At 39.6% G+C, this 13,963-nt stretch overlaps 1 protein-coding gene across 1 annotated transcript; it reads left to right on the top strand.

The window, feature by feature from the left end:
• The first annotated feature begins 3,749 nt into the window (after positions 1–3,749).
• LOC308079231 (DNA damage-regulated autophagy modulator protein 2-like) lies at positions 3,750–13,866 on the top strand. The gene is made up of 8 exons (XM_080420607.1): positions 3,750–4,083; positions 4,854–5,012; positions 6,043–6,110; positions 6,526–6,668; positions 8,191–8,368; positions 9,897–9,979; positions 10,406–10,498; positions 10,750–13,866. The coding sequence occupies exons 2-8, from the start codon at positions 4,882–4,884 to the stop codon at positions 10,870–10,872; spliced, it is 819 nt and encodes a 272-aa protein (XP_080276733.1). The 5' UTR covers positions 3,750–4,083; positions 4,854–4,881; the 3' UTR covers positions 10,873–13,866.
• Positions 13,867–13,963: the final 97 nt, after the last annotated feature.

Genomic DNA, 13,963 nt, shown 5'->3' with positions numbered 1-13,963 from the left:
TTCCACTGTGGCCTTGTAGTTCTGCAGAGATGAGATGTGATCAGCTGTCAGCTTCTTTTCCATGGCGCTGATTGTGTTTGAAAGAGTTGATATATCTCTTTTCAGACACCAAATCTTCTTCTTCATCATCTGACTCTTTTGCTCCTCTTCCTCCTTCAGTGCAGTGATCCTAGCCTCCTCTTCCTCATGTAGAAACTGATGAAGCTTCTTAAACTGTTCCTTCATCTGCCTCTCTGTGTTCTGGGCCTGGACCTTAATGTGTTCGGCTGCTTGGTCACAGTTTGTTTTAACTTCATTAAAGACCTTTAGTTTCTCCTGTAAGAGCTTCAGTGATTCCTTGGCGTCCTCCTTTTCCATTCCATCCATTTTCCGTTTCTCCTGTATGGTCTCACACATATTCTTCAGAACCAGAACACAGCGTGGATCATCCACTGAAGATCTTTTACAAACTGGACATTCCTTTATTTCCTTGAGTCTCCACCATTCCTGCAGACAGGCTTTACAGAAGCTGTGGCTACATGACAGGACAACAGGATTTTTAAATATGTCATGACACACAGGACAGGATAAATCCTCTTCTGAAAAGGACAACTGGAAATCCATTTAGTCTTTGAGTGGAACTACACTCTGCTCAAGAGAGAAAATCAGCCAATCAGTCGTGGTAACTATCAGTCTCTAGAATGTTCCCTGAAGTTACTTTCACTTTGAATCCTACTTGTTAAAGTCACTAGGAGGTTGGTCAAAAGAAGGTTCAAGGTGTCTGGGGCAGTATACTCTCCTGAGGCTGTGGAAAGACAGTGTTCTTGTTTTGGTTCTCTAGAAATAGACCAATTTGGAGTCAATACATCACGGTGACATCACTGCAGTTGCGTGCGCATCTGCATGGCAGAAGAACCAAACACATACATGAGAAAAACCAAGTCAGTAAGGAGGACGTGTCCACTGAGGCCTCTTTTCCCGGCAAACGCCAAAGCTTTCGCCTTAAAACTAGAACCAGGAGACCTGGTACTGCCAGACCCCTAGTGGTTGAAATCTGAATGGCCGGGCTTCGCATGACGTGTGTCCCTTCTATGTCCCTTCTATGACGAAAGAGGGACAGACTTTTTTGGCTGGGGCCGGGGGACAAAGTGACATACCATGTATGGAGAAAACAGATACAAAGCCTCATGTAAGCCCGACCCCTTGGGTCTGGCAAAAAACAAACAAGTTGAAAATATTTCAGCTCAAGCTTCAAGCAGCTTCAAGCAGCTTCAAGCGGATAAAAATGCCACACATGAACACGGCAGCGCAAAATAAATGCTCAGTGCCACGCTGCGCTGCTGGTGTTTCCAAAAACGTGTTGCTCCCAATGTAAACAATTCAAAACATATGCTACGCCAAGGAGATTTTTTTTTAAATAAGCAGAAGGGATGCTCAGAATTAGGAAAAACAAAACAGGATATAAAATGGCTTCCATGTGGATCTCAGACTTCATGTGGGCTATGATGTCACCTGTGATGTCATACACTGTCAGTCATCTCAATATTTGGGCAAAGATTCAGCCTGATTCGTCCACCATTGACTTACATAATCAAATTTAAGTTAGAAAATGTTAAGAATTCAATGTTCAATGTGTGGAAAGACACAGGGGGATTATGTACTTCCTTGGCCTACTGGCAGCGTGCACAAGAATTTGGCGCTGATCAGTCTAGTGATTTGTAAGATTAGCCCTGGACTCACAGACTCACAGACCTGTCTCCTACACAAGGGGACCTAAGGATCCCTGGCTAATAAACCAAATGTGCCTTAATACATTATAATTGCCCTCTAAAACCAAAATTTAAAATGTAAAAGGCGGCAGTGGCTCAGGGGTAGAGTGGCCGGGTAGAGTGAACTCCCAGTTCGGTCCCGGGCTGGGGCGCTCCCCCAGAGTTAGTGTCGAAGTGTCCTTGAGCTGAACCCCTAATTGCTCCCGATGAGCAGGTTGGTGCCTTGCATGGTTTCCTCCGCCATCGGTGTATGTATGTGTGTGTGAATGGGTGAAAGGCACAATCAATGTAAAGCGCTTTGGATTAAAGTGCTATATAAAATGCACCATTTTAAATATTTTAGAATAGTTAATCTTTTACTGAAGTAGAACAACACCCGTCGCAGGTTGATGTTGTCATTTGTCCATGTGTGGTCCATCCTGGAATGTATGGAATGCATGCTAATAAAACATCTCGAAATATATAGTTTTGATGTTCATATTAACCTTAGGAAGTATTACGTTATTTTTTATTAGGACATGCTAATAACATTCCATAGGGCTGGACCACACATGGACAAATGACATCATCAACTTGTGACAGGCGTTATCTCCCTTTAGTAAAAGATGAACCATTTATAAAATAACTGGTGTTTTTAATTTGACATTTTAGTTATAGAGGGCAATTATAATGCATTAAGGCATATTTGGCTTATTAGCCAGGGATCCTTTTAACCGTTTTTGCAGACGCTCGCTGATTGAAATGACCTATAAAGCTGCACTATAACTTTCATGTGTCACCGGGGAATCAAGCCCTTAGGTCCCCTACCCGTGCCTGAATTTTGACCTTCAGGCAGTAGGTAATAAATAATTAAATAAATAATAATTATAATGATGATGATGATGTGATAATAATAATAATAATAATAATAATAATAATAATAATAATAATAAGGGTAATAATAATAATAATAATTGTAATAATAATAATAATAATAATAATTATTATTATTATTATTATTATTATTATTATTATTATTATTATTATTATTATAATAATAATAATAATAATAATAATAATAATAATAATAATAATAAAAAAGTAATAATAATAATAATAATAATAATAGGGAGAAGAAATCAGCTGGAAGAAATAAGCTCTTCAATAAATAAATAAAATAAATTGTTGTTACTGCTGCTGCTGCTGTAATTATTATTATTATTATTATTATTATTATTATTATTATTATTATTATTATTATTATTATTATTATGTATTATGATGTATTTTTATTATTATTTAAAATTGTCTCATTGCCAGTTGTTTATGAATGCTATTGAATTAAAAAAAATAAAGCGGCCAAATACATTTATTTGGTCTCAGGCTCCCATGTCAGTTTCGTGCTCTTGACTGCCATCTGCTGATAAAACAACATCATCATCATGGATGGATTTCTGATGAAGTGGCGGATCTTCTCATGAATCCACCATCTCTGACGGGGGCGGGGCAGAGGGACTGACGGTACCCACCAGTGTTGCCATGTCGGCTTATTATAAGCGACTTTGGGCTTCTTTTTCTGTAAAGTTGCTTGTAAATATTGGTAGTTGCGGGTTGCGGTTTTCTGGGCTTGTTTCTAAAGTGTAGTTGCTTATTTGGAATTGTTTTCTAATGTTGTTTAAACCAGCAGTGGTTCTCAAACATTTTCAAGTCAAGGACCCCCAAATGAACATGTATTTCTGCGGACCCCATCTAAAAATATTTTATGCCAAGGACCCCCCATACCAGATTTGAGTTTTTAAAATATTAGAAACAATATTCCACATTTTTCAAAATTTCTTAAAGTTTTTTTGAAAATAGCAGATCTACAAGCTCACAACGCGTCGCATGCGACGCGTTGCGAGCTTGTGGTATTTGATCAATATTTTATGCGACCCTAGTCGCTTCTTTTGGGCTTGTTTTCATAGACCTGGTTGCTTATTTCTCTCACACAATCTGGCAACACTGATACCCACGTGACACAGCGCCAGGAAGTAAACAAAATAGTTCAGCGTCTTCTTGCGAGATAAAATAAATAAAGTTTCTCTCATTTAATTCTGTCTGGCATTTTGTCACAGAATGAAACATAAGAACTAAGATATGTTTGTCAAGGTAGGGAACGCGGTCCAATAGAGCGCCGATCCGCTGCCACCGAAGCATTTGAAGTGAAAGAAGAGGAACAGGAACCAAAGGGACTTAATGTGTGTCATGTTGGTTTAATTAACGTTAAATCACACACACGATCCTTTGTAAACCTGTGATCGATACGTTGTCTTGATCGATACGACTCTACAGGCTGTCTGCCTTGTTGTGGTGACTGGTGAGCCTCTAATTCACCTTATTGATTGTTATGTTTTATGTTTTTATTTCTTCGTTCGACAGGGTACGTGTCGCTGGCCGACTAGAGCCGATCTACAAGCTCATAGCGCGTCAGGCTACACGTATAGACTGGATTCAAGTTTAGTTCATTCATTTTAACCTAATAATCAGTGGTGGAAAAAGTACTCAATTTTTTTTATTAAAGTAAAATTATCAATACTGCAATGTAGAAACACTGTTACAAGAAAAAGATTGGAATTCAAAATTCACTTGATTGAAAGTACAAAAGTGTTGGCATCAAAATGTACTTAAAGTAGAAAGTACTAGTAAGTACAAGTAAGCCATAAGTCAGCTGATAACACTTCAAATCACCCATCTGGGGCAAGAAAATAAAGAAAAAGAGGAAAAACACACACCACAGCCATAATTGTTATTTAGGAGAACTGATGTTTGAGATCAAGACACAGCTGTTTAAGAACAGGGTAACTAATGTTATTTCAGGACATATTTTAAAGGTGCAATCCATATGTTTCATGTCCTAAATGATGGAAGATTAGGGAGGCCACCACCTCCTCAAACCACTGCACATGTAGCCTACTAATTATATTCATACTCTGTCATACAGATTTATTAAAACAATCCTTTATTCGTTCAAATAAAATGCAGCTTTAATATACAGACTTAAAAAAAAAGAAGAGGCAGTGCCAGTGACTCATTTGGCTTTCAAGGGAGATAACACAATCTCACACACAATCGTGTCTGTGTTTCCAGGTGAAAGTCCCAAGCACACACCCAGGTGATGTGGTGGTTTCAGCAGGGCCTGTGCATCCTGCCAGTGTCTCTGGTCATCTGGACGGCAGCTACCTTCATCTTTGCTTATATAACAGCCGTGGAGCTGAGACATGTGGACGCCCTGGTCCCCTACATCAGGTCAGAACTATACTATGTCCTGTATCCCAGCTACACTCTCTGCGCCAGTGAGTCTCAACACGTGGTTCATGACCCAAACGTTGCTCAGGAGAAACAGTCACAGCTTATTAACTTAAACTTGACCTGGGTCAGTGTTGCCATATGGGAAATGTTAAATTATCATACCAGAGGCTAACAATTATAGTATTAAAAAAGAAAGAAAACTATTGTAACACAGTATAAAAAATGATAATAATAATAACAAATAATAATAGAGGAGTAATGCCTCCAAGTACAGGTCTATGTTCAAATTTCCTTTTCCCAATCCATTATTGTGAAATGCCAAACCATACCCGAATCAGCTGATAGGGAATTTAATAAATTCATGCACTTTTTTTGTGAAATGGTGAAATTATTGTACATTTGAGATTTGAAGCATTTTGAAGCATTTTTGGAATTATCTTACAAATGTATTAATTATAGTACATCTGGCAACACACTGGCTGGGGTCCTCCTGGGCTCTATAATGTGTCTGCTCCTTTTCCCACTCTACATGAAATAAAACAATTAGCTTATCTACAGGTTAATATGAGGACAATGTATAATATCTTGTGTCATATTTTCATAGAAGTAATCAAATCTGAGTCTAAGTCAAATTCCATGCAACAATAGCCTAAACTGGACATTTAATTGTTTAAGTGAACAAAGTAAACATGCCACTTCAGTGGGTGTATGTGGCATTTGGCCAAGCCAAATAATGAATGGTTATTTCTTAATTAACTACATGTCAATTTAAACCTCCCTTATAATTGCACTGTTGGGCCTTGCCCTTGTCGCCTTGTTTTAATTCCTACATTTTGTCTACGCTGCATCAGTCTATCCCTGTTGTACAGCACTATAACCCCAAAGTTTAGGGATTACGATACAGTTGAATAGAATTTAATGTATTGTTGTGTTTTGCAGTGATACAGTTTAACATATTGTAAAGGTTTAGTTGTGTATTGTAGTGATACAGTCAAATATAATTTCAATGTTTTGTTGTGTTTTGCAGTGATACAGGGACGACGGCTCCAGAGAGATGTGTGTTTGGAATCATGCTAGACGTGTCAGCCTTCCTAGGTAACCCATTCCATATTCTGAACGCAGTCTTTTTATGTCTAATGACATACATTGCAAAAGCCAGAAGAATTCAGGCCATGATTGAAATTCTGCTTTGTCGTTGGGAGAAAGCAGCGTGGTTTCCATTTCTGCTAAGCCAAAAGACGAAACGGAAGTGGAGGGGAGGCGGGGCTTCCACTTTCCCCCTTAATCATCAAAAGAGCTTCCGTGCTCCTGACCGTATGTGAAAATTGTGGGAGGCAACAGTCCGGCCACGCGAGACTAGTGTCAAAGTGTCCTTGAGCAAGATACTGAACTCCAAACTGCTCCTGAAGAGCAGGTTGATTATGCATGGTTTCCTCCACCGTCAGTGTGTGAATGTAAAGTGTCATATCACATGTTCTGAATGTATTGTTGTGTGTTTGTTTGTTTGCAGGCATGGCCACCACATACGTGCGCTACAAGCAGGTCCAGGCTCTGACAGGACAGGAGGAATTTAAACTCCACCGACTCAACCAGTTTGGTCTGGTGCTCGGCTGGATGAGCTCCTTTGGCATGTGTGTTGTAGCCAACTTCCAGGTGTGTGTGTGTGTGTGTCTTTACACCTGTTCTATACAAAAAAAAATTACATGATTGATTGATTGATTTCATCCTACTATTATTTGTGCAATTACAGTAATAACTAGAAAAAATGCTCCTCGGAGAACAGGTCTCCGCCAGGTCAGGTAGGTTATTGTGGGCCAACAATGTTTGGAATTTGCCAATCAGGATGGAATATGAAAAATCGGACAGAACCATCTTGATCACTTGACTATAGAGATAATGGGTACCGATTTGCATGATGATTGGACAACATTTGTAGGAGTAATACAACAAAGAAAAGTTTAGAAAAAATCGGCCACCTGGTGGCGCTATAATAGGGCAATGTTAAAGGGTGGCATTTGTTCTTCAACTTAGTGCGAATGTGCTTAAAGTGTCACCTCAATCGGACGCTGCGTTCATGATTTGTGGCATTTTGTTCAAAACGGGCCACTTCTGCAAACTTTAGATGTCATTGTTAGCCAATCAGGATGAAATATGAAAAATCAAACAGTTCCATCTTGATCACATGACTATAGAGATCATGTGTACCGATTTGTGTGAAATTTGGATAAAATGTGAAGGCTTAATATCCAAAAATGTGTTTTACATAAGTCGGCCTCTTGGTGGCGCTATAAAAGGCAAATGTGAAAAATGCAGGGCGGATGTTTTTCCTTGGCCTCTAGGGAGTGTGCGTGCAAAGTTTCACGCAGATCGGTGCAGTTATAGTTAAAAACACAAATCAGCCTTTTATAGCGCCACCATGAGGCTGATGTGAAAAATGTCTGGTGGCATTTCTTCCTCTGCCTAGTGGGAATGTGTTTGTGAAATTTCACGGAAATCACAAGCTGCGTTCATGATTTGAGGCATTTTGTTTAAAACGGACCAATCCTGCAAATTTTGGAAGGCAACCTTAGCCAATGAGGATGGAATATGGGAAATCGGACAGATCCGTGTTGATCACATGACTATAGAGATACTGTGTACCGATTTGCATGACGTTTGGATAAAATCTGTAGGAGTAATATAAAAAAATGGGGTTTGCACAAATCGGCCTCCAGGTGGCGCTATAACAGGCCCATGTGAAAATTTTTAGGCAGAGGTTCTGAATTGGCATCCAGGGAGTGTGTGTGCACAGTTTCGCAGCAACCGGGCCAACGGTGCCGGAGATTAGCTGGTAACCCACGGACAGGACACACACACACACACACACACACACACACGGACACACGGACGGAAGGACACACAGGGGGTAAAACATACTCTCGCCATGCCTTTCGGCCTGGCGGAGACAATAATAATGTTGCTTTCACATTTATATTTTTAATCATTTGGTACCTTGGCTTAATTTAATTTAATTTGGCACAGATTTAGCTTTGTTTTGACTTTTAAAGCATTGTGTGTAAACTCTTAAATAGTTGTATTATTATTATTTTGTTATTGTTGTTGTTATTGTTAATTTTGTCATTATTATTTTCATTAATATGAATAAATGCACATGTCCCCTACTTGTTGCTTTCAGAAAACCACTCTGTTCTCCATGCACCTGGTGGGGGCTGTGCTGACGTTTGGGGTGGGGGCTCTGTACATCCTGGTCCAGGTGCTGGTGTCTCTCAACATGCAGCCCCACGTCCACAGCAAGAACACCTTCTGGGTCCGCCTGGCTGTGGGGGTCTGGACCTTCTCTAGCATCATCAGCAGTATCCTTACATCAACACATGGGCCACGTCTAAATGAAAGATTAGAGCAGTTTGTTGACTATCTGATTGTGTTTTGTTTTCTATTGAAAACTATGTACTTAGTAGTACATAGTTTTTTTTTACGGTAGACCCCAAGGGTCTACCGTATACTTGGTGGCCTCCTTTTTCCCTCTACGCCAAATGTCTTTGTGTTGTGAGCTTGTAGATCGCCTATTTTCGGCATACGTTCGCCTGTTTTGACGTGCCTAGAATAGGAATAGGGACGCTAGGGTTCATGTTGCTAAAACCCTCAACTTGCATTTACACCTAATGAAGCTCAACTGCGCCACTCCCTGGCAGTATGTGGTCCTGCAGCTGGTCGTCCTTTATAAAAATTGCCATGTTTGGCCAAGCTTGACGTGACGTAGTGTTCTGATCAGCTCTGATCAGAATTTGATGTGAAGGACATGAACCATCTAAGTGTTTTAAATGGCTCAAAGTAGGTTGTCTTTGAAGCTGGACATTTTTAACGTTACATTTAGGACAATTAAGAGGTTTCAAAAGTGTTTCTTTTTTTGACTGGGTTTCAAGTGGTTTGTGGGGTTTGTGTTTGTCAAGAGGAGGTGGGTTCACTGGCAGAGATTTGCTTAATTGCCTAAAGTGGCTGATCTACAGCTATGTTCAGCATGGAACACCACTAGGGTTCTCTAAAGCAGTGGTTCCCAAAACTTGTAGCTTGAGACCCAAAAGAGAAATGTGAGGTTTCCCCGGGACCCAAACTTGTGAAAAGTGTCGATCTTCAAGCTCACAACGCATTGCCATGCGATGCGTTGTGAGCTTGTAGATCTGCTATTTTCACTACTTCTTAAAATATTCTTTCAATATAGATTCTTTTTTGTTGAAATTTTATTAAATCCTTTTGAAAAAATTACATTCACTCGTGACCCATAAAAATGGGTCCGCGACCCCAAAATGGGACTCCCAACCCACTGTTTGGGAAACACTGCTTTAAAGTGAGGCAGTCCAGTCTTCTCTTCATTGACACAGGTTGGTACCAGGGTTATTATAGTTAACTAACACTGAGACTAAAACGGAAAATGAAATGAGAATTAGAAATGAACAATGAAAAACTAGCTGTTATTGCATGTAAAAATCATCTCCATTTTAGTTTGTCCACCATCGTAATTGATGTCATTCATCCTTTGATGACTTTCCCCATAATACCTGAAAGACTTAAAGTGCAATACATACTCCTTCTAACGTCCGAACCTTTCTTCGGAAAGTCTAATAACTACAAATTCCGAGCTTCGGACTGAACTTTTTCTTGGGACCCGTTCACCAAGAAAAAGTACCAGTACCAGATGTCCTGACTCTCCGGACTATAGTTCGGAAAGCCTTTCCGAACCGGAAGATTTTCTGACGTAGGACGGTGTTTGTCTATATTGGCCTTTAAACTGAGGCTAAAATACCAAAATAGGGATGGCAGGTTGAAGGGGGTTAATGTACTCATTAGTTCAGTCGGGTGTGTGTTCCTTAACGTGTGTCTTAGTGTTTGTGTCGTCTGTCATCATGTACAGCAGTCTGCCAGGAGTGGACGTGGCTCACAAACTGCACTGGACCCCTGGAGAGACGGTGTGTGTGTGTGTGTGTGTGTGTGTGTGTGTGTGTGTGTGTGTGTGTGTGTGTGTTTATGTGCTCATTTTAATACTGTGTTGAAGTACTTTGTCTTGCAATGTCATGGATTAAAGTAGCAGATCTGCAAGCTCGAAAGGCGGCGCAAATGCATTTTGAGCTTGTAGATCTGCAACTTTTGCTGTTTTTGAATTTGAATCCTGAAAATTATCAGTTTCTGCCATATGAGGTTTCCACCTGACCGGCGATATTTTCATTGATGTCTTAAAACATCAAGTGCGGCGCACCGGATTGGACACTAAATGCGCCGCCATCTTTATTGTATTTCGTACATGCTCGTTGTGATTACCTCTCTCCACCAGGAGAGATGTAAGTTACGGACTATAGCTTTAATCATTTGATCTTGTGCTCCAATGTGTTGTCCAGGGCTACACTGCACACATTATCAGCACCATCTCAGAGTGGTCTCTGGCCTTCTCCTTCGTCAGTTTCTTCCTGACCTACATTAGAGACTTCCAGGTAATAATATTCATACTTATTTTTTGTAATTCTTTCTTTTTATTAATGCCATGAAAAAAAAAACAGTTAAAGACCCCGCCACTTCACATCGGGGTCAAACTCACCCTATCCAGGTTTATTTTTCAATAATGACCCTGTTGATTATCCCTTGATTAATGACCACATGGTGTCTTTTGCAGGAAACGGTACAAACCTGAGCTTGTCTACTGACATTTACAACCTTTTTGTTATCACCTTCTTCTTTCCCCTAGAAAATAAACTTACGAGCAGAAGCGGACCTGCAGAGTAGCCACCTGTACGACTCTCCTCACTACAGCATCACCACGCCTGTCAACCACTCTGAGTCCTCCCCACTGCTAGCAGGAAGCATATGAACAGTATGAGAAGATTCCTCTACGGAGGAATTAATTCTGCTGTACATTATTTGCACAGAACCTTTAGCACGTCGTTGCCCTTGCCCTGGCGACCTCTACTGTGAAGTTAGTGCAGTGGTTCCCACAACAAGAATACAAATAAAATAAAAAACTAGAAAAAAACTGAAATGCAAAAAATACCTTGTGGATCAGCTGTTTTTGGCAGAGTTCTTCAAAGGTTCAGATCCTATTTGACCAGTCGGGATTTCTTTGTGGCTTTTGGAGGTCCTTATAGGAGTAGTTTGCCCCAAAAAAGTACTTATTTTCTATCAATTACACACCCCATGAAGCCTTGAATTCGTGGAGATTTTTAGTTGTTGTTCCATTCCTAAGCCAATAATTTGATGACCAGCGGGCCGGAACCGCTGCCGGTGATCAAATTATTGGCTTAGGAATGCAACAAAAACCCCAAAATATCCATGAATTCAAGTCTCCGTGGGGTGACTAATCGATAGAAAAAAAGTCATTTTGGGGGTGAACTTTCCCCTTAAGAAAAGTACGATAGATGTGATGTGGTGTTCCCCAGGGCTCCATCTTGTGCCCTATCCTTTTTAAACACTTGGCCGTGTCATCAGAAAGCACAAAATAAATGTGTATATTTATGCTGAACACCCAATTATATATCTCTATCACCCAATGATTTAACCCCATTAACACCTCAGTGAAGTGAAGTGTATTTCATTCTGACATAAATGTTTGGATGTCTGAAAGTTTCCTCCAGTTGAATGAAGAGATTTCTGTCTTACAGAGATCAACTTTACAGTTGTTTGCACTGAACACCAAGGACTACATCAAAAACTCTTGGTGTTCTTATTAATTCAAACTCGCATCAATTATTTTTTTTTTTTTACCATTTAAGGATAGAGGATTTGAGGATTTAAGGCCAATTGAAAATCTTGAAATAGTTCTGACCAGCTGCTGTGTTAAGTGGTCAGGTGGGTGGACCACGGGCATTTTCTGAGCATGTTTATTGTAATGATCAATCGGTTGTGTTTTGGCTTGGATTAATCCTCATGGCCCACCATTGGGCCCCAGCCCACAGGTCGGAAATCACTGGGCTAGAACAAAAAAGCATGGAGAAGCAGCTTGTACCTGTAGTTCTCATGGTCCTAAACCTTGGAAGATGTACGGGTTTCATTCCGTCCCACCTGAAAATGTAGGCTCCGTCCAAAATGACATACTAACATACTATTTATTTAGCTAAATTACTTTGTGAGATTTGTTGGTATGTCCAAAAGGTTAGTAGCTATACTCAATAGAACGTGAAATGCATGCTACCTGTACCTCTGCTTTGCCACAAGATGGGGAACTTTCCTAACATTCTGTGTGGTCTGATTAGTATGTCATAAATTAATCATGCTATTTTCTGATTACTAGAGAGCTAGAGAGACTGAACTAACACTCATAGCACATATATCAATGATACTATCAGAATATAGAGCTTTAACCTTTTAACAAAAAATTGCAGCACCTTTAACCAATGTGTGTTGGTTTATTGAGCCACAAAATGAGGCTGTCTGTGTACCTCACTGTTTGTAATGACACTGATACCATCAAAACACAATACTATACTGTATGACATGTCAAAGTTAGTTGGGGCGGCCATAGCTGAGTGGTTAGTGAGCCCGCCTAGGGAACCAGAGGCCCTGGTTGCCCCAGGTTCGATTCCAGGCTATCCCAGCATATGTGCCGATGATATGAAATTTGTCCCTGAGCAAGACTCTTAACCCCAATTGCTCACAGGTTCTCATTGGAAACAAGACCGCAAGGACTTTCATGAACGACCTGTTAAAAGGAATTATCCTTTATCCAAACTCAACAACTCGCTTCACTAACTGACAAGAAAATGGCAGCTTACTGTACATAGGTTTATAGCTACACAGAAAACTATAACATCCTGGGGGCATATAATGTCTCTTGGTGCTTTCGTTTTGTAATATGTATATTATAATTGCAAGTTCTATGAAAATAAAAAGAATATATAGAACTAAAATATCGGAATGGACCTTTTACATTTTTATATTTAAAACTATTTGTTTCATTTCTCTGGGGTCATTGTTGTCGGTGTTATACAGTAGAGCACTTTTTGTTTTGAAAAGTACTCTAGAAAGTTTATAATTGAATGTGTGTAAATGACCAATTTTCTGGTAAGTTGTCATGTTGGGACCTTGGGATTTTTCATCCGACGACTGCAGAGAAGCAGGATTGATCACAAAGCGTCGCATAATGACACGTCAGCTTGTAGATCGGCTATTTTCACATTTTTGGAAATTTGTGAATATTTCTGGAAATGTTTCTTTTGTTTTTATTTCAGAAAATCTTTTTAAACAATAACATATTTTTGTCATGTAAAAAAAAATATTTAAAAAAATTTATATTTCCCACAGATACTCATGGAAAACGGAATGGAAAAACAGAAACAAAAGTAAACAGTAGCTGTGTAATCAATATCACAGCTGTTGTTATGAATCTTGGAATTATCATGTTAAAGATTACTATTTATTTACTAATTAACTGTTTAACCCACTGTGGGTTGCCCCGTTAGAAAACGAAAGTGACTCAAAACAAAACTGCACTGATGGGAAATGTGTACATATATATTACTGATTTCCAAGGAAGGAGAGGAAATGAAAGGGGCTTGTTATTGTACAGATCAAACCGAAACTATCAAAACTAAACTACTGATGGGAAATAGATGAGTAATTAAGGAGGACGGCTGACTGAAACGTAGACATAAAACCATATCTTTGGCAATGTCAAACTGCAGCCCTAAAGGCTGCCGTGTTAAATGGTCAGATGGGTGGGTCACTAACTCTTTCGAGATTTTCAAGTGGGCCCTGATCCACTGTTAAGAACCACTGCCCTAATATATAAAATATTAGCTCATATATATAACCTATTGCCGCCTCATTCAAGTCTGCTTTTCTGTATCTGCAGTATTATACACGATTGTTGACTGTTTCCAACAAATAAACATACAACTTGATTTTTATTCTTCATGATGTGGCTGTTAAAGTTGATTTCTGAATAATTATTTATTCCAGTGTTGTAA

The sequence above is a fragment of the Gymnoscopelus braueri genome (assembly GCF_963280865.1).
Source record: "Gymnoscopelus braueri genome assembly, chromosome: 3".
NCBI lineage: Eukaryota > Metazoa > Chordata > Actinopteri > Myctophiformes > Myctophidae > Gymnoscopelus > Gymnoscopelus braueri.
This window is presented reverse-complemented; position numbering and strand designations above follow the sequence as displayed.

Excerpts from the sequence above, each read along its gene's own strand:
- LOC308079231 (XM_080420607.1), top strand. The coding sequence starts at position 4,882 with ATGTGGTGGTTTCAGCAGGGCCTGTGCATCCTGCCAGTGTCTCTGGTC. Across the intron at positions 6,669-8,190 it reads GTGTTGTAGCCAACTTCCAG|AAAACCACTCTGTTCTCCAT; the intron begins GTGTGTGTGTGT and ends TGTTGCTTTCAG. Across the intron at positions 9,980-10,405 it reads ACTGGACCCCTGGAGAGACG|GGCTACACTGCACACATTAT; the intron begins GTGTGTGTGTGT and ends TGTGTTGTCCAG.